Raw genomic sequence first — 22,955 nt, 5'->3', positions numbered from 1 at the left:
AAAGAATACATTCTTAGTACACCTGGCCAGAGGTGCTCGAGGTGGAGCCTTGGCTGGCAGCTGCACAGCTCGTCCTTCTAACCCCTGGAAGCAGAAGAGGTCTGGGCAGACCCCCTCGGATCTTTGAGGGACAAGCACCAGAAAGAGTTCATTGAAACTTACACCCATCGCCTCAAAGCACTATCCTCCAAATACAGCAGACATATACTGGCGCAAAGTAAACCAATGCTAGTTCGTGTTGTGTTAAGATGTTTTTAGAAGCACTGTCTGAGAAAAACCTAAAAGCTGAGACTACTAGAGGTGCATTTGTGAAGAGTGTGATAAACGAGTGAAGTCTGTGCCTTCAACATCCCAAAACCGGAAGAACCAGAGCTTCCTTCAGAATTTCCTGCCTCAGATTCTGCATAAGGAGGATATCTTCAGCCGTCAGCGCCATCACCATCGGTAGAGACCTGCTCAACCCACCAGGACACGACTCGCCAAAGCCCACTATGCACACAGACACGATAAAGGCCACTATCTGGAAGAATTCCACATTTACCTTTTTGATTGTTTAGTAAATATTTCCAGGGAATATTTTTATCCCAAATGAACTATTATTCCTGCTTTATATTTTTACCAACGTCTGCTAAAAAGCTCAAGTTTATTTGCTGTTCTGTCTTGATTTGCATTCCGATCTTTTAGTAATCTATAGTTACATTTCTGCAGTCGTTTCTAACCACTCTCCCACCTCTTCCCCACCAGGGACTCCTAATCCCTCTCACCTCTTCTTCATTAGTTGTTCCTAACGTCTCTCTCAACTCTTCCCCACCAGTCGATTATAACCGCTCCACCACCTCTTCTCCACCAGTGGGTTCTACCTTCTCTCTCACCTCCCACTGACTCGTTCACATACACATGATACACATGATACTCGCGGTTTCAAGCCTGAATCCTATTTGTAGTTGGGACCTTCACCTGTCTGGTAATTGTAAGAGCTGAAAGCCCCACAGGGACAGCCCGGCTGTGAAACTGAAAAGGGAGACCCCCCTGGTGACTCTGGCATAGGCAGTGGAGGAGGGGGGCATGGAGGAAGTGAAGGTGATGGGAGAGGTGGGCTACGTGGTACGAGGACAGGGCTGGTGGCTGTGACCCTACACATCCTGGGTGTTGGTTCCAGGATTGGAGGCCTGGGAGGAGGTTACCCCCTCGAAGGAGAATTTTCTTTGATGGGGACTTGGCTCGGAGGCTGGCATAGGAGGTGGGTTTGCAGAGGTCTTGCCAGTGACTAGGTGAACGAAGAGGTGCTTCTGTATAATGTTGAATGCTTCATAAAGAGTCCTGGTCTCAAGGTGCCAACTTTCGCCCTTGGCATTTCAGAGCGGAGGCGGTTTTCAGAGCTGAGGTTGATTTCAGCCGGGACTGTTGTATGTGCAACCATCGATGGAGGAGTTGCGGTTGCTTCAAAATGGGACGTCTGGTGCTCTACGCCCTTGGAGTAGCTGGGACTCAATAGATGAGGAATGATGCCCTTGGTTGGAGGCTTGGTGGACTCTGAAACCTTTTGTCAGTGCTGACCAGAGCCCAAAAGCGGTGGGGGCCCAGGGCCCATGGCTTGCCCAGTCTTGACTTCCATGCTTGGGCCTCGACGCTCGACTCACTTGGGAGCGGTGCTTTGCTTCGGTGTTGAAAATGCTATGTGGCCTCATCTTGGATGAATGGGCCTCGGTGAAACCATATGCAGTGGGACAGAGGAGTAACCGTACAGGCCCAAAGAAAAATGTGTCAGGAACACAACAACCTCGGAGCCCACTCAGTGCACGTCTGAACCCCATGGCGGAAAAAAAAAGGAAAAAAAAAACATGGAGTCAGTGCGCATGCGCAATACATACTAATAAAAGGCATCACACCACGTCTCCTGACTTGAAACACATCTTTGAACAAAAAGAAGTTGCATACATCTGAGGCTAACACAAGCTGGCAGGAGAATGCCAAGCCTCTGACCTACAGCTACACATGCTACAAACATACAGGGTATGGCGATAGTGATTCTGCTCTGTGCAATGGTATCAGAGTTTGCAGGGACAGCCTTCATGGAGCCAAATAAATGTTTGCAAAAAAGTGAGGCGTAGTGTCACATCTCATCTGTCATCATAAGAGAAAGCAGAGCAGACGTCTCAGCGAGCCATGACACGTAAGGTGACGGTGTCAAAACGAAAATGTCCAAATGGAAACTGGTAACACAAGATGGTAGAAGCGCACTTCCATGAATTATGAATCTTATGAACCACTAGACATCTGACGAGGGATAGAATAATGTCTACATGAGCTCCCCACAAAAAGCTAGAAATGAGGGAGAATCAAAGTAATGCGCCCAACACACAAAGCAAACTCGCTTTCTTTGGGGTGGCCCAGTCGCTACGCGCAGTCTCCCGGTGTGGTCAGCCGACACAACAGCTGCCTGACAGTAGAAACAGACCGCAAGGTTGACGCGCGTACAAGGGACACTATTTTAAAAGCATATCGGAGGCAGCAGACAGTCACGCCACATCACTCTGGAAACAGAAACATTTTAAAAAAATACCAGCCTTTAAGCAAGAATACAGTTTCATGGTTAATAACTTTCCAGCAGAATATTCAGACCAAATGCCATTTTGATAAATTAATTTTGTAAATAACAAGCAGGACCAACATTAGGTTTATCACACATTACACAGAGGCGTTTACAAAGTATAGTGCGACGCATGACAATGAGAGTTCCTTTCTATTCAGTGGGAGGTTCTGAGCGTCCAGTTACTATGATAGCTACTAATGTGTTTGTGGTAAGGAGTGCACACTATGCTACACAGTACTGCCACTGCATTACATACGGTAAAGTAATGCAGGTTTATTTAATAAGAAAAGCTAGTGTTTTGAGAGTTCTTTGTGGCACATGCAGGGCAGCGACACTGTTAAGGGTCAGTCACAGAATGGAAGAACAGCTCCTGTGTTAAACACTCACCTGGCAAACCAATAGTCACTGGGAGAAAGCAGCACAAAGGGTCTGAGAGGTCAAGGGTCAGGGTGACAGGGATGGATGTTAAGAAGCAGGTAGATGAAGCTGTAAACAAAACTTGTTTGTGGGATGGAAAATTGAAATTTGTACCAAAGCAAAAGGCAGAGCAAAAGTTTAGAAGAGGTCGGTTTCTATTTAATTTGGAAGAAGCCCACTGTGTGCTCATAAACCAGCAGCAGGACCACTGGTCTGTACGTACTGTGCACTGAGACCGAAAGGCGCCCACCTCATGGCCTGAACAGGGTAACCTGGAGAGGCACTGCTGGCAAAGCATGACAGGAGCTCAGGACTTCTGGAGACTGCTCTAGAGAAGATAACTCACTGCTCCACCAGACTCCACTTAAGAAGCCCTGAGCATCACAAAACCGTAGATTTAGCCAGGATCAGTTGTCGTGACATGTACAAGTCTTGCTTTGGAAGGTAAAGGTCTTTACTGCGAAGACCTTTCATTGTTGAAACATCACAACTTGCAAGACTAAATCGCCTCAAACATTTTCATGAGGATTTAGAGATTCTAATATCTCCCCCCTGTGGTGTCACCATAGAATGAGGCCCAAACCTGGTGCATCTGGCACCATCATGGCCACAGCTTAACCTTACAGGACATTTCTGGGACAGAGGGTCAGGAAGCATTCGGACTAAACAGGGTTGTGGTGTACGGACAGCGCGCAGGTCTCTAAACTTGGAACCTTTGTAGATGGCGCTGCGGCTCTGGCCACAAGAAGGCTCAGAGACCTGCTGGGTTGGCAGATGGGTCTGGAATTGGCCACACTGGCAACCACTGCTATAGCCACGGAGGGGGCAAAATTGGTGATGGATTTGTCTAGAGGGGGCAGAGAAGACTCAAGGAATGATGCTGTGGCCCTGCTTTCTATAAGCTAATTCCACTTTCTCACCAAAAAGGTGAGAGCTACCTAACGGCCTGCCCATTAAAGATGCCTGGACATCCCCGTGAAATCCCCGTAAACCTCATCCAGGTGTGGCGCTGAAGAGCTACACTCATTCCACTGCCTGACCTAAACCATCAGTTGTGTCCAAGCCACAGTGGATGACAAACTTTGCTGCATTGCGTCCGTTCTGAACAGTCAGTGTGAGGGATGCCCAAAGTTTGACCAAGACAGCTGGCAAAACTTTGGGTTACCATGTCCCATACGGCATGTGAGTAGCAGCCTCAGAGGCCGCTGGCAAGGTTTATAGATGAGAGCATATTTTCCAAAATGCTCACTGGGTTTTGACTTGCAATCAGGTAAGTGTGGAGAGATGGATGGAAATTGGATTTAAAGGGGGCTTGTTTGATACTGATTTGTTAATGTTGTCTTTATTAAAAACAAAAAAAATCTATGATATTCTCTTGCAGGCAATATTTTAGGATCGGGCTAAACTTGTGGTCTCTCTGGTGATCTTATTTCTGTTCTTTTCTGGGTTAGGCGGGATGATGCCACCAACCCTCCCTAGAAAAAGAAGAATGCTTTAGGCTTGCAGGCCTGTTAGGGATTTGGACAATCTGAATGCAGGAGTTGCAGGTCCTGGAGTCGTGTTCTGATCTCTGGCACCACAGGCATACCTTGTGGGGATCTGTCACAGACAACTGTTCGCCAAAGTCCGTAAAAGCCTTAAACTCTGTCATTTTGCGAGGAGAAAGTCAAGAAAAAACTCAGCAAAAGACAGAGGAGTAGCTCCGGATCCGGGTCTGAAGGCAAAGAAAGAAGGAAACTGATTTCAGCGCGCATGAGTGGTGCACCTATACGCCTCCAATTCTCACTTCAAGAGCAGAACGACGTCTGTGGGGAGATGCACACCACCACCTACCAGCACACAGGACTACTACTTTCAAGTTTCCAGATCCACTCTGGCACCTGGGAAATACTCACAAGGTAAGGCATCTGCGGTTAAAAATATCCGTGAGAAACATTTGGTTTGGTGAGAAGGTGAGCTGAACTGTAGAGCACTGAAGGCAGCTTCTAGTCATTGCATCAAAACTTAGACAGGTCTTAACGATGTCTCGAGGCCAAGCTGCCTTGGTGGTCTTCTCTCCCACTTCATGGGCGCTGACCTCCAAAGAGGCAATGTGGCTGCCATGTCACCATGTACACCAATAAAAGTAGTGGTCTCAGCTTTGAATCCTGTGGGAAGAGCATATGTGAGCTATCGAAGAGGTCTAGCTAATCTGTAGTAGTCGTACTCGGGTAACATGATGACTTCAGTCGTCATGGACTCTGGACTCATTCCCCCATTTCGTCTGATCCTGATGGTGCTTAGATATAATTTTCCTAAAGAGGGGTTCTACAAAATCTCACCATTCCAAAATACTGTGAAAGACAAGTCGCACCCAAACCTGCAGCTCACTGACTCTTGCTAACAGTCGGTCTTACAGGTTAAAACAATATCCAATGTATATGCATTAAATGCAAGGGGGGTGGGGGGGTCTAAAAAGGATCCTGAACAAACTGAGGTTCCACATCTGCAGCAAGACCTCAGGCCCCTCAGTTTAAGAACCCATCATACCACCGGTATCACCAGCGTTTTACATTTTTGTGAACGCTTAAGTATAATAAAGGCAGATCTTTTACAGGTCAACAGTGCTTTCCTCCTGGGCAGTAAATAAATTTTTTTTTTTTTTTGTTTGTTTTTTAAACACAAAGGGTGCTTGGGCAGCTGGATGCCTTGCAGGGCTGAATGTTACCTTCCACCAAGGCTCTATGTGTGCCAGAGGTATGAAACATAACAGTGTATGAATTTATGTTTCTACAGCATAACGACCATCAGAAGATATTTAACTGAGAAGTCTAGTAGTACATGTCTGATTTCAAAGAGGAACTCTTGGGTCCTTCCTTCTCTGCTTCCAGCGCTGCCCTGGGGAGTACAAGTCTCCTTTCTGCCAGCCTTTGCATGGCAGTAGCCCTGCCATGCAACAGCTGGCAGAAAGGGGGTGCCGGGGGGCATAGACAGCCCTGTCACGCTTTCCACTGTCTGAATTACGGGCAGTGGAAAGCGTGACGGGTGCTGCTGCACCAGCCGCACGACCACGTTGGCGATGTTAAGGCCCTGTTCACCGCAGGGCCGGCAGGAGGAAATGCTGTTTCCGCCTGCCGGCCCTGCAGTGAACTAACAGGGCCGGCAGTGTTCTGGCCGCACAGTCGGCCTGATTGTGGTACGAGTTTGGCAGACGGCCTCTGCTGCCCGCCAAACTTGTAAGGAGGGCCTAAGTGTCCATTGTACACAGTTTTGCCAGTCACCAATCATGTTCATTCCTATTCATGAATTATGCTGGGTTGGGAGATAGGACAGTAACTGGAATACGTTCAAAGAATATCAGAAGAAAAGCAGGACTCTGCCACTGAAATATAGTAGTGAAACTCGCATCTCTAACAAAAAGACCTTCATGGAATAAAAAATAAAAAAAGTAAATACTGTGTCATTTGAGTAGATGGCTTGGGAAGTCTTGTATTCAAACTTGTTGAAAGTTTGACTAGAGCTCAGCATATGTGTACATATAGCTATGTTCCATGGACAACGGTTGTCTGCTTGACAAAGGTGCTTTTTACTACAGCATAAAATTTGTTGGAGAACTTGAATTTCTAGACTGATAAACTTATAGGAGCAAGTCAGATTTTTCTTATACTGTGATCAAATTTTGCTGATACTGGTTCTTCCAGAAAGTAAGAATTAGAGCTGTCACATATTGCTGAGGCAATTTTGTGAATATGGATTTACAGAGCGCTTGTCGGCCACCATAGAAGGGTTATCCTGCCACTGTCAAAAATCAAATGTGAGAAGCAAAGACTTAAGAAACATCATGAATTTACCACCCTAGCACAACTAAAAATTCATTGTGAATTCGGGAACAGCGAAGTTTAAGGGCTTTTCTAAACCTGTCAAGAATCTGCACTCTCAAAATATGTACTGGTTATTTATTCTTTTGGCAGTCTGTGGGAATTTAAAAAGCGCAGCCTCCCAGTGAAGAAAGTTTAAACGTGTGATCACCAAGAGAGAGATTACTAGATCTAAAAGTCACCAATGTTGATAGAACGTAAAACAATTGGCCAAGAAAGAATTTCTTAGAGGCATAGACAACTTTGTGTACTAGACAAAGATTTAAAAACATAAAGCACACCTAACACAGGAAACTAGTGAATGGAGATCAGTGCCTGAGAAAAATGGTCTCTGGCTTGGAGCCCAAGGGTCACCTCTGCAGCATAATTCTGAACCACTTGAAGTTTGTGGATCCGACGGAGGGAGAGCCAGGTACACCGCGCGACAATAGTCTAACCAGGAGGAAATAAATGTGCTCTAAATCAACACTTTGAGAGAGAGAGAAAAATGGGCACATCTTTTTCAGCATTCTAAGTAGAAAGAAGTGGAACTGGCCGGGTAGTGCCTCAGAATCGCAGGGATTTTAATACAGTCTGAGGTGTCATCAGCACAGCTCAAAACTACATCATTGTATCATCTAAGCAAGGGAGTGTTGTAGGTTGAAGAGGAGGAAACACAAAACTGGGCCCTGTGGATCCTCGCAAGACAGTGAGTGGACTGAGAAGCAACAAACTTAAGCAGTAATTCAATTTGTCAAGTGGAGAGCTGGCAATCAATGCCTACATCTCTTAAATGTTCGAGTAACATCTGGGAGGCTTAATAAAATCAGTTTTGCAGGAAGGTTGGCATCTATTAATCGGGGCAGATGATCTAATATTAGAATCACCACTGCCTCCGTGCTCACGCCCTGAGCGAAAACCAACTTGGAGAGGATGCAGCAAGTTGTTGGACTCAGCTTTGAAAAACTGTTCTCTCAAATAGTTCTGCTAGATAAGCGGTAATTAGAAAGAAATTCAGGATCCATGGAGTCTTTCTTGAACAACAAGGTGACTTCTGCAGGCTTAAACTTAAACAAGACCTTACCTGTTGAGAGAGACTCATGGCTATAAATGGGGCCAGGTACCAGTTTGCAGAGAACATGAATACATCTTGCATGGAGTGAGCCTTCAGGAGAACTAGGCGGTTTACTTTCTCTAACTGAAAAAAGTTCTCATCACTTAAAAGTCAAAATTACATTAACTGATTATGGCTGCCATGGGGGGGGCTGCATAAAGAAAGTACACACTGTAGTTGTAGTTTGCAAAGGCTACATAAGTTGATTGGGTGGTTTACAGTCCTTTGCTCTTTGTGTGCAAAGCCCGAGAGCCCTTGTGTTGTCACAGGTACGTAGCGTGTATTGATCTGACTGAATATCCCTATTCTGACTCTGAATTCTGTACCACACAAGGAGTCAGTCTATAGAACATAGGAATGTAAAAGAGCAAACTTTGAAAAACATAATTCCCTTAAACTGGTTAAATAAAAATAAAAAAATCCCAGGCACTGGTGATGTTGGAGACCTGATTAAAGGCCTGATTTAGATTTCGGTAGATGAGTTACTCTGTCACACTGGTGACGGATATCCCGTCCGCCGAAATATAAATATCGTAGGATATAATGGGATTTATATTTCAGTGACAGGAAATCTCTCACTATTGTGACGGAGTAAGTCATCTGCCAAGATCTAACTCAGGCCCAAAGTCTTTTAATATGTATACATGTTTTAGACTTGGCTCATCCGAAATACAGAAAAAAGAAAAAAAAAAAGAATAAACCTCCCAGAACTAGTTCTTAACAAAGCAGTTGACATTGAAAGTCAACCTGAGATACTTAAAGAATTGGTGCCGGCTAAAGATCCAATGATCTTCTGAACAAAGACCCCATTGGGGCAGTTTAGTGATCCCGTAGCTTTAACCTTCTGATCACTGAAAGAGCAGACTGTGGCTTCTGCATCATAGAAGCCGATCTCCTTAAACCTTGCAGGAGGGCGACGCCTCAGCTGAATCAGGTAAAAAACATAAAAACACAACAATTCATGATTTTATGGTCTTCGTCATCAATATCCAAGAAGAGCTGATGTTAAACCTGGTGCTGTATTTTTCAACATAGTAGGAGCCGTCTAGCAGTCGCACAGCGGCTCCATCACCGTGCGTAAGTAACTCAGGAAGTGAGAATGAAGGGGGTTGCGATGAGAAATTAAAAACCAAAGAAATATAAACATAACGTAGCAGAGAGCTGGCTAACAAGCATAGGGCAGGTGGGGGAGTGAGTGGGGTGAACTTTCGAAACACAAGAGGATGCGGGGCGTGCGGTGGGGAGAAGGGTCTGCAGACACGAGAAAGTGGGGCAGGTACCATTACCAGCTGCGTGAGGGACGCACCGGAAAACAGCCGTCACCAGCAGAGGGATGGCCAGCCTGAAGAAAAATACAAACTACACATTATATTACTAATGAAGGAGCAACAGCACTGGGCACACATCAATCATCAAGAAACATACATCTGCCAGGGCAGAGACGCAGAAACACCATGGCCAAACCATCAAAAGCACTCCAATCCAGACCAGTATCTATCCAAGAAAGCCCCTGGTCTGTCATAAAGCAGGAGACAGCTTAACACAGTCTAGGACACTTCAGAAGAAATGTAAACCTCTCTAAAGAAAAACATTTTGGAGCCGGGAAAGCACTTTGCAAACTACAAAAATACAATTAATGGGAAGGTGTCCAATACTTAGAATAAGTCTACGATGCACACACTTTCAAGATGACATCAACCTGTCAAAGGCCTGGACAACCTCTAAAACATATCTGAGAAGGAGTCAGAGGCACCATAGTCAAGTTTAAAGTTATTGGAACTATTAACACACCCAACCAGGACGATCTCCTAGACATCTATTCACAGAAGCCTCACAAAGAAACCCAAACAGAAATCACTCCTTGCCATAAAATCCTCGTAATGAATATGGCCTGGTTTTAAAGACTCGGTTTGAAGAGTCTCCCACAAGCTCCTTCCTAAGAGCACAAATCACCTTTGAGACTGGATACATTACTTTCAGAGCCAGTCATTTCGGGTAACCTCCCTTCATCCACAACAATCTAGCCCTTGTTACCAGCTCATGTTGCCCGAGAAACTAGCAGTAACAGGCCCAGGACATCCAACACAGCAAAAACAAGAAATCTGTAAATCAAGCTCACAAGAAAACCGTAAACCAAGCTCACTCCGGTCCTGCCTCTGGACTCTTTCCTAGAAGACTTGAGGACAGGCCAGAATCTTCTTGTGTTGCAAAGCTACAAAGACCCACGTCTTAAAGACACCCCCTTCAGGTGGAGCTCCATATCCCAATAGAAGATGTGCAGTTGAACTAGTCATCTGCACTTCAAAATAGGCCAATGCAGAGTAAATTCCATTTTTGGAAGGTAGAAAAGACAGTAAAAAGTAATGCGACTCTGCAGTCTTGCATCAGTTTCTAAGGATGCCCTGACTGCTGATCGCTCATTTGAGTCATTCTGGACTCGGTGTCCCCAACGAGTAGCATGTGAGCTACCAGTAGATCTCCAGCTACCTGCGAGTAGCTCTTTAGTGTGCAGCCCATCCTATTAATATAGAGGTTTTTACTTGGCTGAATATTATATGTATACCAAAATTAAAAAGTATTTATTCACAATGAAAATTTATAATTTCCAGAGTTCATATGCAGATGTTTGAAGAAAAATGAATGCATTTTCAAAATGCATTTAAAGCTGTGATTTTTTTTGGGGAGAGATTTATGGCTCATATTTTTACCTTGGTGCCAGGGAGATTGGCTCTAATGTATTACCCATGAACAGTCATTTCAAATTGTCAAAGCATTTTTTACATTACTGCTCAAAGCCCTGCCTGGTGTTCAGATGTGATCACCACTGACAGTTCTGGTTGGGGTGGTCACCACTGGTAGTGGCTCAGCATGATTTTCATTTAACTTAAGTAGCTCTTATTACAAGGAAGGTTGGAGACCCCTGTTCTGGACTAGTGGGACTTCCTCTTGGCCAGAGAGGGTACTTGAGCACTTCCCCATAGCATAGAAGAGAACCCTTTCTAACCTTCATGTGTGTACCCACCTGTGCCTGAACAAGTAATTCCCAGCCACCCCTGGTTCAGTCCCTTTTCATCATGTAGGGGGAACTGATGTTCTTCTCGAGCCTGCCACCTTGCCAAAGCGTGCTTCCTAGTTTCTCTTCTACACCAGGGGTCAGGGAGAACATCTGCCCTGCATAACACAGGCACACATCTTCAGTTCTCACGCGTCTTAGAGGGTTAGGAAGGGCCACAGTGCAGTAAAAGGCAAACAGAGCCCTTGATCACGAGCTGGCAGCCATCAGCTGAGTGTGGACCTCCTACACTACCTACAGAGGGATTCTCGCTGGCACAGAGCGGCCGAGCTGCTAAGGGAAATGCTGATGTGGGTTTCTGGGGCATCACTGGTAAGGTCTGCATACCTTTCAAGGTGCCATCAAGGTGTAACAGGTTGAGGTACCGGCGACTGTGCCTAGCAGAGAGTCACATCCTCCCTACACGCGTGCCCTTCCACTACAGCACTGCACTAAATACTCCATGAAGAGTTCTAAGAAAACACCAACAAAAAATTAAATATGAAATGAGATACAACCCTACCTCTCCCAGGAGTGCTGGCTCGCTCGAGAGGGACAAACTTTTCTGGAATTAAATTATCTTTGGTGTTACAAGGAAGTCTCTCTCTATGTTCTTGAGAGGGTTTGATAAAATAGATTTTGAACCAATTGGCTCCTCCTGTTATTCAAGGTAGGAGACTTTGGTTTTCCACTGACTGACCTTCGAAGACTAACCTATCGGCACAAAGATGCAGCCCACCTCGAAGGGCTCCTGGAGCCATTGTAGGGTCTTTGACCCCGAAGCTAAGTATTGATATAAACCTGTACTACAGATCTATAGACATTTATGTAAATCTCACCACTAATTCTTCTAGGTTACAAACATTTTAGAAGCTAACACTCAATATGCAGTTTTACAGATAATGCAAATGTATTAACCTCCATTTCCCAATTTACAACCAACCTCCATACCTGCTCAGGTCCTATGTGCATCGCTTAGTGTCTGCAGTGAAGAGAGGATCTCTGGTATTCTAAATTCTAACCACAAATGCTGCAATTTCCCTGTGGGCTGCAGAATTCTTCACACTTTAGTAATTCTCCTATTCAAGAGTTTATGCTCCTTTGTTGAGTTCACTGACACATCTTTTAGCTGTGCGCGGCTGCAATCAGGCTGACCACAGTCCCCTGTCCAGAGGAGATTGAGAGGGTCATTCTGACCCTGGCGGGCGGCGGGAGCCGTCCGCCTGGCGGGAACCGCCAAATGGCCGCTCCGCGGTCAGAAGACCGCGGATGCCATTCTGGCTTTCCCGCTGGGCCGGCGGGCGACCGCCAAAAGAGCGCCCGCCGGCCCAGCGGGAAAGGCCCTGCAACAAGGAAGCCAGCTCCGAATGGAGCCGGCGGAGTTGCAGGGGTGCGACGGGTGCAGTTGCACCCGTCGTGATTTTCACTGTCTGCCAAGCAGACAGTGAAAATCTTTATGGGGCCCTGTTAGGGGGCCCCTGCACTGCCCATGCCAGTGGCATGGGCAGTGCAGGGGCCGCCAGGGGTCCCACGACACCCGTTCCCGCCATCCTGTTCCTGGCGGTAAAAACCGCCAGAAACAGGATGGCGGGAAGGGGGTCGGAATCTCCATGGCGGCGCTGCTTGCAGCGCCGCCATGGAGATTCAGCCCATGCAGGGGAAATCCGGCGGGAAACCGCCGGATCCCCTTTTCTGACCGCGGCTTTACCGCCGCGGTCAGAATGGGCAGGGAAGCACCGCCAGCCTGTTGGCGGTGCTTCCGTGGTCCCCAGCACTGGCGGTCTTGGACCGCCAGGGTCGGAATGACCCCTTAAGACCTCTACTGTGACCCCCTTCAACTCACTCTAAATGCTGCCCTTGATTTAAGTATTGTTCCACATGAATTTCAGTCTTGACAGTTCTGAAAAACCCCGGTGCCGATACTCTTCAAATGTGTAATTTTTAACCATGTTCCCTTCTGTTGGTGGCTGCACGCCTGCGCAGGTTTCAACTTAGCAGCGAGGGAGACTCCAATCAGATCTTACACCTAAATCAAGCAAGGATGCTGTCCTGGACAGAAATCAGAAGCTACTTCTTGACTCCTCATCGCCTCTTCCCATCTTACCTTCTACTGTCCCTTTAAAAGGCTCATCTTTAACGGGAATGTTTTCGCTTTTTCACCTTCGCGCGAAGAACCCATTTTGCTGAACAAGCGGAGCAATTGAACATAACTTAGGGTTGTACGCTTTGCCCTACAGTTCATTGCCATTTCACACGTTTTGTCTCTAAATATGTGCTGTGTGATTGCAAAAGACTGAAAGTTGAACTTAGGGACACTGTGCAAGCATAAATGTGACCAGGCAGGACCACGTGCAGGGCCCAGGATTTGAAAGGTGCAAGTTTTAGGCTGTGCAAGAATGCTCTAAGACCCTTTCTGGCACAGAGGACCCCTCTCAGTCTCCATGGCTAGGAGAATCTGAGTCAGTAGGCGAGTTCCTTGTAGGAAATAGTATCAGGTTATAAATACAGTAGATCAGTTTATTCCACGGTCACCGCCTCATGAGTTTACTACCAGATATATTAAACACTCTAGGCCAGCTCTCTGGCAGAGTACATTCTTCCCTCTGTAGAAGTCTTGCAGCTCCTGGCGTACGTGTTTACCTACTATTGGGCACATGGTTTTTATGGAGGGTGCAAAGGCAGCCAGAGGCTGCAATACACTTATTCACAACTACACTGAATGTATTGTGAGAATAAAACTTTAAGCACAAAGACAAGATGCAAATGTAAGCCATGAATCATGGTATCAATGACCCAGTGAATGCACGTCTCCCTTTCCCCCTCAGTATCTCCTGTTTCCTTTACAAATTGGAGGATTATTCTGCTACAGGTGGACAGGAGATGCAGAAGAACTTAGCCACAATAAAAAAAATACTGACAGATGCAAACCTGGGGCTGTCCCAAGACATAGACCACCCTGCCGTCCCCGGTGATTACCAGGGGCTGATGTTTCAAAAACACCTACACTCGCAGCAACATAGGAGGTCGGAACCAAGCCAGTTGAGAAATAAATATCACATTTCACACACAGCACTAGGACACATCTCCTCCATCCATTATTAACAAAGCAAGGCCTTGAGTGCTAATGTCTAGTCGGGGCGAGAGAGGAAGAGAAGTGCACTCCGAAACAATGAACCATGCGCGCCGGGAAGTCTACGAACTACTCTAGAATGGGCAAAGAAGCGTAGAGCTAATGAGACAACTAAGGTGCAGGTCGAAGGGAATGCTCAGAGAAACCCCCCACTACACACAATATTAAGAAAGGAGCCTGACATCTTAAACTTATTTTTGGTCACCCGAGTTTAAAAGAAAAGATTTAAGAAGAGACTTCAGTCCGCGAGGTCTGCTGACACAAACTCCAGGTACTCCCAGAAAGTCCTTGCACGCTTTCCTACATGGAGCACAGAGCTTAATCAGTCACTCTGCCCCTTCCCAGCTATCATTCTTGACAACTCATCCTGCAGTAAAAACATGCATTCCAATCTGCAGTTGTGCCTTCATGGGCACCATCATGGCCTCACTCTGTTACCAGGGGGTCCTGTTTGGTCAACACTTTTTGAAGAGATTACTGCAGTTAACTGCACAGGGCAGACAGAGCCCATAACAAACTCGACTCCTAACCACAGTAACACTTCAGTACAGCACACTCAGAACCCCCCTCCTCAGCTTTCCCGCAGACAAAAGAGCCCCAACATCACAATACGAGCTCGAGTCATCCTGAGCACTGTGCACTGAGAATCCGATGGCCCCTAAAACTTCCAGGGCCCAGCACCTTACAATTCAATACAAACCAAGAGTCACACTGGCCAGCAACCCCAGTCTTTCTTGCACCTCTCTCATCCCAAAACAAGTACAACACAACAATCCTCTACGACTCCTGGGAGCTGTGCTCGAGGACCACAAGAAGCCCCTTCCAACCTCAACCCACCGATGCCCTCACCATGGGTGAAGCACACACCGCCTTCCATCTCACCTGCGTGAACTGCTTGTAGCTAACTTTGCTAACAGGATCTGAAGGTTTGACTTTTCCTGCCAGTACAGACGAAAGCATGTTCCCGAGTGTCACCATCCCCAGGATGAGCCTGCAGAAGAAAGAGAGACAGAGTTAGGGAGGCCAGAGGTGCCCAGGGTGCAGGTGATGAACACAGCATGGCCCTTTACTGATGGATCCATTTTACCTGTTTATGTACCACTAACTTCTAGTGAACTTCAACGAGGAATCAGAGGGAACAAGCAGCATAAATCTGCCAGAATGATTGGAGTTGGAGAAACTTGGAAAGGATGGAATCACCTGCAGGTCTTTTTAGGTTTGGTTATACACAGCTCTGGTATAAGGAAGCCCTCAACCACCAATGTAGTAGACATTAGCCCTCAAAGAAGCACAGTATGAAGTACAGAGAGCGAGTGAGCTTTGGGCCAGCTCTCTACAGCCATTAGCTTTCACAGTCTTCGTGCTGTGCCATTGTTTGGATGAGATGCCTACAATGACCATGTCATTTCAGGGATGCTTACGCCGCCCACTTGTGCTCCCATTAGGTTTCTGTGATGGATTACCAAGTACTCCTGAAAGAATGCCAATGCAGGATGTTGTTTAGTTTGCAGTAGAGGACCAGGGTGTGTTCTATGATGGACTTACTTCGTTGACTTGATGGGATTTAATTAATTGCAGATTCCCAGCTTTTTTGTTTAGCATTTGACGTTAGTTTTCTGGTATCTTTTTTGTGAAAAGTACATTTTGTAGGCATGTGTGGTTTGTTTTCTGTCTCAATGTAATTTCTGTTTTTTGTTTCACGCAGGGAGATGATTACCCTGAGGAAGTACCATTTCTCTTAACAGTGCATTCAGCATATTTTTAGGAAGTTGGGTACCCTTCTTCTGTGTATGAACACAGGCTCCTGTCTCGGTCCTAGTAGACTTCGCAGCCTTGAAGTCACGGTTCGGGCACAGACAAAGCCAGTGGTCATGGCGATCTTTCAATATAACCCAACTCTCATCAGCGGTCCTACAGCGTCCTAAGAGAGACCTTGCCAAATGTTAAGAAATACACAAGACAGATCATGTTTTGTTACATCAAGGCCTGAAGGCTTATTTCAACAGTGGAACAAGTTAAAATGCATTTTTTGCCTCAAAACAACTGTAAACCTTGAATAAGCCCACGAGTGAACCAAGTCACCCACAGTGAACTGTGCTAAGGAGAGACTGCTAGGTGGCTGCTGAGGGCAGAATTAAAGGCCCCGTCCACACAGGGACTGCAGACCCCAAGGCCCAGAACTGGGTGGGGATTCAGTGCAGGTGGTGGTTTAATCTCAGCCAGAATTCCAAGCCCCGCAGCAAGGAACAGTCAAAACAAGTGAATCCGTGAAAGTGCAGTCCAGGTAAAACATTTGTCATCTCAGTGTACTGTAGTATGTCTGCGACTTCGGTGAAGTCTAATGATTCGTTTGTGATATATCTGCTGGTTTGGTTGAGGCTCTTAACGTGTACAAAGACATTTGTCAAACATTTATTGCAATAGGTCAATTATACTGATTATTTCACATCTTTACTGGAACATCGGCAGCACTTCCTGCTAGGAGGACTCCCTGCACTTTAAGTGACCACTTCCATTTCATACGCACATGAAGGACAAGGCGGTGTGCAGCAACAAAAGAATAATCTGAGGAAGTGTTTTCCTGATCAAGACAGCAAAATGGACATTCAAGAGTAGGGAATGTGAGGGCCAAGAACAGTATGTTAGCTGAGGAGGTACAGGGACAGGAGGCTCGGTGTACGCAAGAGGCATAAATGTCAGCGGGAAGATGGATATCTGGTCAACGTTGCCACCTACCCAGACTCCTCCACGATGGGCACCTGGTCAAAACCCTTCTCCCGCAAGACTTCAATGGTCCGCTCACAGGTGACGCTTGGAAGAACAGTCAGAGGGGCACAGAGGTTCAGCTCCTGCACCTTGATGTGCCACCACCTGCAAAAGAAAGAGAAGTCAAGTAGGAAAGATCAGATACGGGGACCTAGCGGAGACATCCTGTGTGCATTTGGGTGTCCTCGGAGAAACTAGAGAACCCAATTACTGGAAGAAAGGCTGAATAACTGGGGGATGTATTAATGTGGTTGGGGGAAACATCCTCCACGTCTATATTGTGCTAGACACCCTAGACTTGTACAACACAACTCATTCAATAGACAACATTGGCGTATCAAAAACGTACCAGGGTTTAGCCACCTCCAGTTCCTCAGTTGTCATAAACTGCTTCTGCACCATCCACTTGTCACTCAAGAACTTTGACCTGGAAAGGAGATGGAGAAGAAATCTGAGTTACAGAAAAAAAAAGGGAGAGGACACAACTGGTGCAGGCATGAACCAAAGTTCAAAGCAAGTTCCTTTTGAATCCAGGAAGCCAAGGTGTAAGAGTGCACAACCCAGGCCACTTCGTGGGGAACCATTGTGACGGAGTGTGGGGTGCGCAGTACCGTACATGCTGTGGAGTGCAACAAAGTGGTCACAAAACTGAGCAAGGGAGGAGGATCTAAACTCCAACCGATGGCAGGTACCAAGCACCTCAGGCAAAAGAAGATTGCTCTCAGGCAAACTCTGAACACAATCCCTGGTCAAACTACCTGAGTCAAGAGCATCTTTCAACAAACCAATGGAGGCAATGAGACTGCAATGCTGCTGCACAAAGGAGGCACACGCCAAGCACCACCCTGCCATTTCCCATGTGTTCATCAGTCTTGATCTTTTTCAAAGACGTGTTCTTATTCTAGAGCAGGGGTGATTCAGTAGCCGGTCTTCGGAGGCTCTTACATGTAATTGCGGACAGAGTCTGGTAAGATGACGACACAGCGCTGACCTTCCTTCAGCTCCTGTGCGGCCTTCACAGCAACAGCCATGGCACTGCCAGAGCTTCCTCCTGCAGACAGAGAAAAACGCGACGTCACCTGCGAACTTCACTAGACGCGTACACGTAGATCTGAAATACACTCTATGAATTGGTGGTTTGAACGCAAGAATTTGAAATTTTATAAAAGTACAAGCAAAAAGCCTGAGCCTGTGCCGCAATGTCGGTGGCGGAATGAAGAAAAGGTCTCACCGCACAGCAAGCCTTCCTGGCGGATCAGCGCCCGGGCCATGGCGAAGGAGTCCTCATCATTGCTCTTGTACCAGCTGTCCACCACCTGCAAAAAATCAACATCGCTGCATCACAGTAGCAGTGAGCAACAGATCCTAGGCCTTCACTGCAACAAACAAATGGCAGAACATACTTCCAGGGCTGATTGTACAATAATTCCATCTTCTGGAGTAGTCTGTGGAAGACCTAAAAAGGTCCCAAATTCCGAGTAGCAACTGCCGTGCCAGGAGCAAGCGTTTCGTAAATACTCCCCTTTTAGTGTTCTTGAAATCAGTCACTGGTTGGACCCAGGAGGACAGGAAAAATGCCCAACTTGGGTGAAATTAAAACAGATATATAGGTGGACTCGATATAAGGCAACTTAAGCACTAACTTTAATGAACTATGGGCCTGATTTAGATATTGGCGGACGTGTTACTCTGTCACAACGGTGACGGACATCCCGTCCACCAATATTGAAATCAGGCCCAGAATCTAAAAGCTGTGCAGTGGCTACTGGCTCCCCTTTTTCAGTACAGATCACCATCTAGAGAGTTCTACAATAATATTAGTAATGTTTTAATATGAGAAGTTAGTCTGCAAATATATTAGTTACACCCTGAGTAAGTGTTGTTCAAATGATATCTTAGAGGAGTCCAACTTTGTGGAACACTCAACAGCAACTGATGGGAAATGGCACGTGCTGTGGGCATTCTGAAGACCATGGAGCCCACCTTGGTGGGAGTGATGCTCTGCCAACTTCCCACATCTGATAGATCATCTTTTGGGCCATTCACACACATCTGTGGTGGCATGTGGTGCCAATTTCCTCACACTGACAGAAGAGCGAAGACCTAAGCTGGAACTCCAGTACGAACTGCGGCAAAGACCTCACTGTACAAAAAATGGCCACACCTTCCAAGGGAATGGAAACCCAGTCATTTCTACTTTAGCTCTATTACAGGAGTTTAAGTCGAGCTTTCTAAATTGTAGCTGCATCTATAAGAGCGCCAGAGATTAAAGGAAGAAGGTAATGCTAGTTTTCTCTCAGGGGTATTCTATCTGAAGCCATAAACAGTACAACAGCTCTGCAAACATGCAGGACCCAGCGGAACACCCTCCACTCAAAGTATTTTCACAAAGAAAATAAATGCCTATACGAGGGAACATTTTCTACATTTCTTTTTTGGGTTTAAAAAAAATTAAATTAGCCAAATTAACACTATCATGTATTTGGCTGAAAACACCACTTTACTGGACATTTTTAAAACTCCATACTAGAGGGAAATTAGAGCATCTAACGGGTTGATCATGCACTGTGCTGACACCATACCTTTAACAAATTCTAAGACTGCCAGCCTCCTCATCATACAATGCAGGGTCAGTGCTGCAGTTTGTTTCAAGTGAAATATTGTGGAAGGATCACAACTTTTACAGCCTTTCGGCCAACTGCTAACAGACAGCTAGTGACTTCACAGGCAGCGAGCAGGGCAGCTTTAATGTGCTTTCATAATGCTACACCAGGGGGGTGTTTCCACAGATTATCCAAGAAGTAATCCACAGAGTTAGGTCATCGTTAGCGAAATACAGAAAAGGAGGGCAGAGGGATGGGAACACTTGGTGGATAGGATAAGTCAAATGATCGCCGCTTGCCTGACTGATGTGGCCTCTTACAGACCAGAGATTATACACAGGTTGGAGTGTGAGGTGTCTGCTTTGTATGCTCAACCCCAAGTGATGGGGCACAGGTGACAGCTGCTGCGGTGCCCAATGGGAGAGGCAGACTGAGGTACTGGACAAGAACCCTAAAGTGCCGGGAACCAAGATACCCTCTTTGCACAATTTCCAGCTCCACCTGAGAAGAGGACAGTGCCCGGATGAAGCACTAGAGCCTGCCCACAGGGGCTCAACTAGCCGGCCAGGAATTGTACATATTCTTTTTTTTTTTTTTTTAAACACGCGGGGTGGGCGGGGATATATTGGGATTGCAATGGACTGAGTCAAGCAGTGGGAACGGTTTGGAGGTTGGGTTACCCCCACCCCAAAAAGACTATTGTTGATATAAACTACCTTGTAATTAGTTCACATCCACAATAAGCCATGCACTGGTACCACGGGTAGTGGACTGGCGTGTTAGCGGGGGAAGTGTGAACTTGAGTGTGTGGGGTGCGTGTGTGGGGCGTTGCGTGGGTGTGTTTCATATGTTGGCATGAGGTCTCACCAGACACCTAAAGCTGCCTGTAGGCTACACCTAAAACTGGGGGGCACGAGAGTTGTCCATGGATTCACAAAGCATAACCTTGGCAGTGAACTGGAAATAGTGGGGGTAACATTTCCTTCCCTGTCTTGGGGTTCTCTCAGATGTTTCTAAACAGGAGGATAGAATAGTGAGCTACGCTATGCACAACCCAGGAAGGGGTCCAAAGACAAGGGCGAAGAAACAAAAAGAAATGCAAGCAACTAAACTGTGCAAGGACGCCTGACCTACCACATTATCAGTTCCTGCAACAGAGTCAATGCACTAATGTTCGGCAAATGTATCCGCCAATCTCCAGGGAGCCGCTTTGCAAGTACCTGGAAGAGGTGCATTTTCCATTTAAACAGCTGTAGCTAGTTTACCCACACGTAGAATGGGCCTTGAGGTTGCCAGGAAGGGGTCTGTTAGCTTTTTGGTAACACACAATTATACAGGGGACCAAACATCTGGCTACTGTCTCTTGATGAAAGCATACCTGTAGGGACTGCTCCACGATTTCCCTAAACCCTCAGGAAAATCCTTAATCATTGGGATGGTGAAAAAAGTAGTTGGAGAGACTACGCAGCGATGGCAGCCCAAATGTAAAAAAAAAAAAAAACCCTGAAGGCCAGATTTTGGCAAATAAAGATAAGAAAAATTGTTGGAGACGGACCCGCCAACGGTCCCCTCGCCCAACCAGGAGAAAAATGGCACTAACTTTGAAGAAAGAATGAGTGATGCAAAAACGACACCCAAAATTGAAGTTTTCAGCCAAAATATGACTTAAAATGGCAGCAACTGGGGATCTTTCTTTAGGCGGTCTGGAAAAACGAAGAGCGTCACTGACTGTAGAGTGCACGATGGACAGGCTGGTATCCTTAGAATTCCTTAAAAGTACAGTATCGGCTAACATGGCGTGTGCGCAACCTATTCGAGTCTATATTTCATTTTTCTTTGTGGTTGTAGAAAAGGTCTAATGAAGTGATGTTTCAGTCAAATATTCGATTCTGTTAATTTGGCTAGTTGCATCTTTTTTTAAAACCAACAAAAAAACGTAGAAAATGCCTCTATTGGGTGTGTTTTTCTTGGCAAAAAGTTTTGAAATGAAGGTGTTCCAGGGATCCCGCACATGCGCATATATTCTACGGTTCATGGATATCTGAGAGTCCCATGGCAGAGAAGACCACTTTCACTGCTGTCGACTCTTGCATCATCCATATGTTACACTAGGGATGCCTCGAGCTCAGCTCTGGTGGCCGCATTATCTCAGAGATGTTACTCGCAAAGGATGCCATACAGCGCCTCTCTCTCAGTCCTCAGAAATGCTGAACAGAAGAATGCCTCAACTTTAGAGGAACGCTTTGCACTCTGGAGATGTTCCTTAGAAGGACTTGGGTTTCCGATGACTATATGACAGAAAACCTTCATTTAAGACTTTGAAATGTGCAATCACCCACATACCAGATGTTTCTTTCCTCATTTTTAGTTTCCTGTTACAGACAGACCACGGAATGGCCATGGGTACTTTGTAATGCTTGGCCAATAAAAATACACTAATTTGTCAATTTTGCCTAAAATAGCACCACACTCATACGAGAAGGGGCTTTTATTGCGCAAACTGTCATAGGTAAAAAAGGATGGATTCTTCACAATTTCTCTAATAAAAAGGAAATATGGCGTTTCTTTTGTGGTGATGAAACCAAAACAGAGGACTAAACATGCGTTGATATTCTGCCCAAAAGACATCCTGGACAATAACAGACGTAGAAATTGATGAAGAGGTCCTCCTGGGGAGCCCCAACTGAAAATTCATGTCCAGTACTCCTATAGCAATGCTTGCAAAACTACATCCAAGGTAAAGCGATATGATGTAAACCTTTGGAATGTTTACTTAGTCTACCATCACCTAGACAACCATGGAATGTCTTAACACTCACAGCATTCACGTTGCCAGGTGGGAGACCAAGAAATGCACATACAGCAGAAGAAAGTGCTTCTCCTACAAGACGAGGATCTGGAATTATATCCCAAATAAGACCCAATAAGCACCTTACGTGGTCCGCCTCAGGAAGCAGCTCAGAACCTTCATCTTCCGCAGTCATCGATTTCTACAGAATCCCTTTATCAGATGCCAGATGAGGAGAGCCCCACTCCTACTCACAGGCGAGTTACTTGCACTACTAATGATTTCCATCCTGTGCACCTCTCTTGTACATTGCTCTCTTGCGCTATGGGTAGGTTTGCCCACTAGAGGCGTACACACACATGCATAAAGCACATACTCACCGATCTGTCCAGCACTGTGGGAATGAAGTCATACCCGATGCCCTCCACTTCATACGAGGTCTTGTCTGTCGCATTCAAGGATTCTGGTTCTGCCAGGATGGAACCTTCTGGGTCAACACCCACCACCTGCAAGGACAGAACAGTAGGGATCCTCCGGTCATTCTACACTCAATGGTCACACAGAGACGGGCGCCGAAGAGTCAAACATGTCAAGGGTAGGAGAGCGCGGGAAAGATGATTATTTAACAGATGGGACAGGGCTGCTCCACAAGGAAC

At 46.2% G+C, this 22,955-nt stretch overlaps 1 protein-coding gene across 5 annotated transcripts in view; it reads right to left on the bottom strand.

Annotated features, from left to right (window-relative positions):
• The window catches only part of LOC138248932 (cystathionine beta-synthase-like protein), a 147,621-nt gene that overhangs the window by 9,189 nt on the left and 115,477 nt on the right, over positions 1-22,955 (bottom strand). For all 5 annotated transcript variants that reach the window (XR_011194663.1, XR_011194664.1, XM_069202962.1 and 2 more), the window contains exons 9-14: positions 22,680-22,805; positions 18,140-18,224; positions 17,854-17,959; positions 17,258-17,335; positions 16,879-17,013; positions 15,025-15,133 (exon numbers count right to left, since the gene is read on the bottom strand). Coding sequence is in view for 3 of the 5 variants with exons in the window: in XM_069202962.1 (XP_069059063.1) it covers positions 15,025-15,133; positions 16,879-17,013; positions 17,258-17,335; positions 17,854-17,959; positions 18,140-18,224; positions 22,680-22,805 (639 nt within the window). In the remaining 2 variants the exon portion in view is untranslated. The remainder of the gene's footprint in view (positions 1-15,024; positions 15,134-16,878; positions 17,014-17,257; positions 17,336-17,853; positions 17,960-18,139; positions 18,225-22,679; positions 22,806-22,955) is intronic.

This window comes from Pleurodeles waltl, chromosome 8 (genome assembly GCF_031143425.1).
Source record: "Pleurodeles waltl isolate 20211129_DDA chromosome 8, aPleWal1.hap1.20221129, whole genome shotgun sequence".
In the NCBI taxonomy this organism is placed as follows: domain Eukaryota; kingdom Metazoa; phylum Chordata; class Amphibia; order Caudata; family Salamandridae; genus Pleurodeles; species Pleurodeles waltl.
Note: the sequence above shows the minus strand (reverse complement) of the source record. Positions and strands in the feature narration are given on the sequence as shown.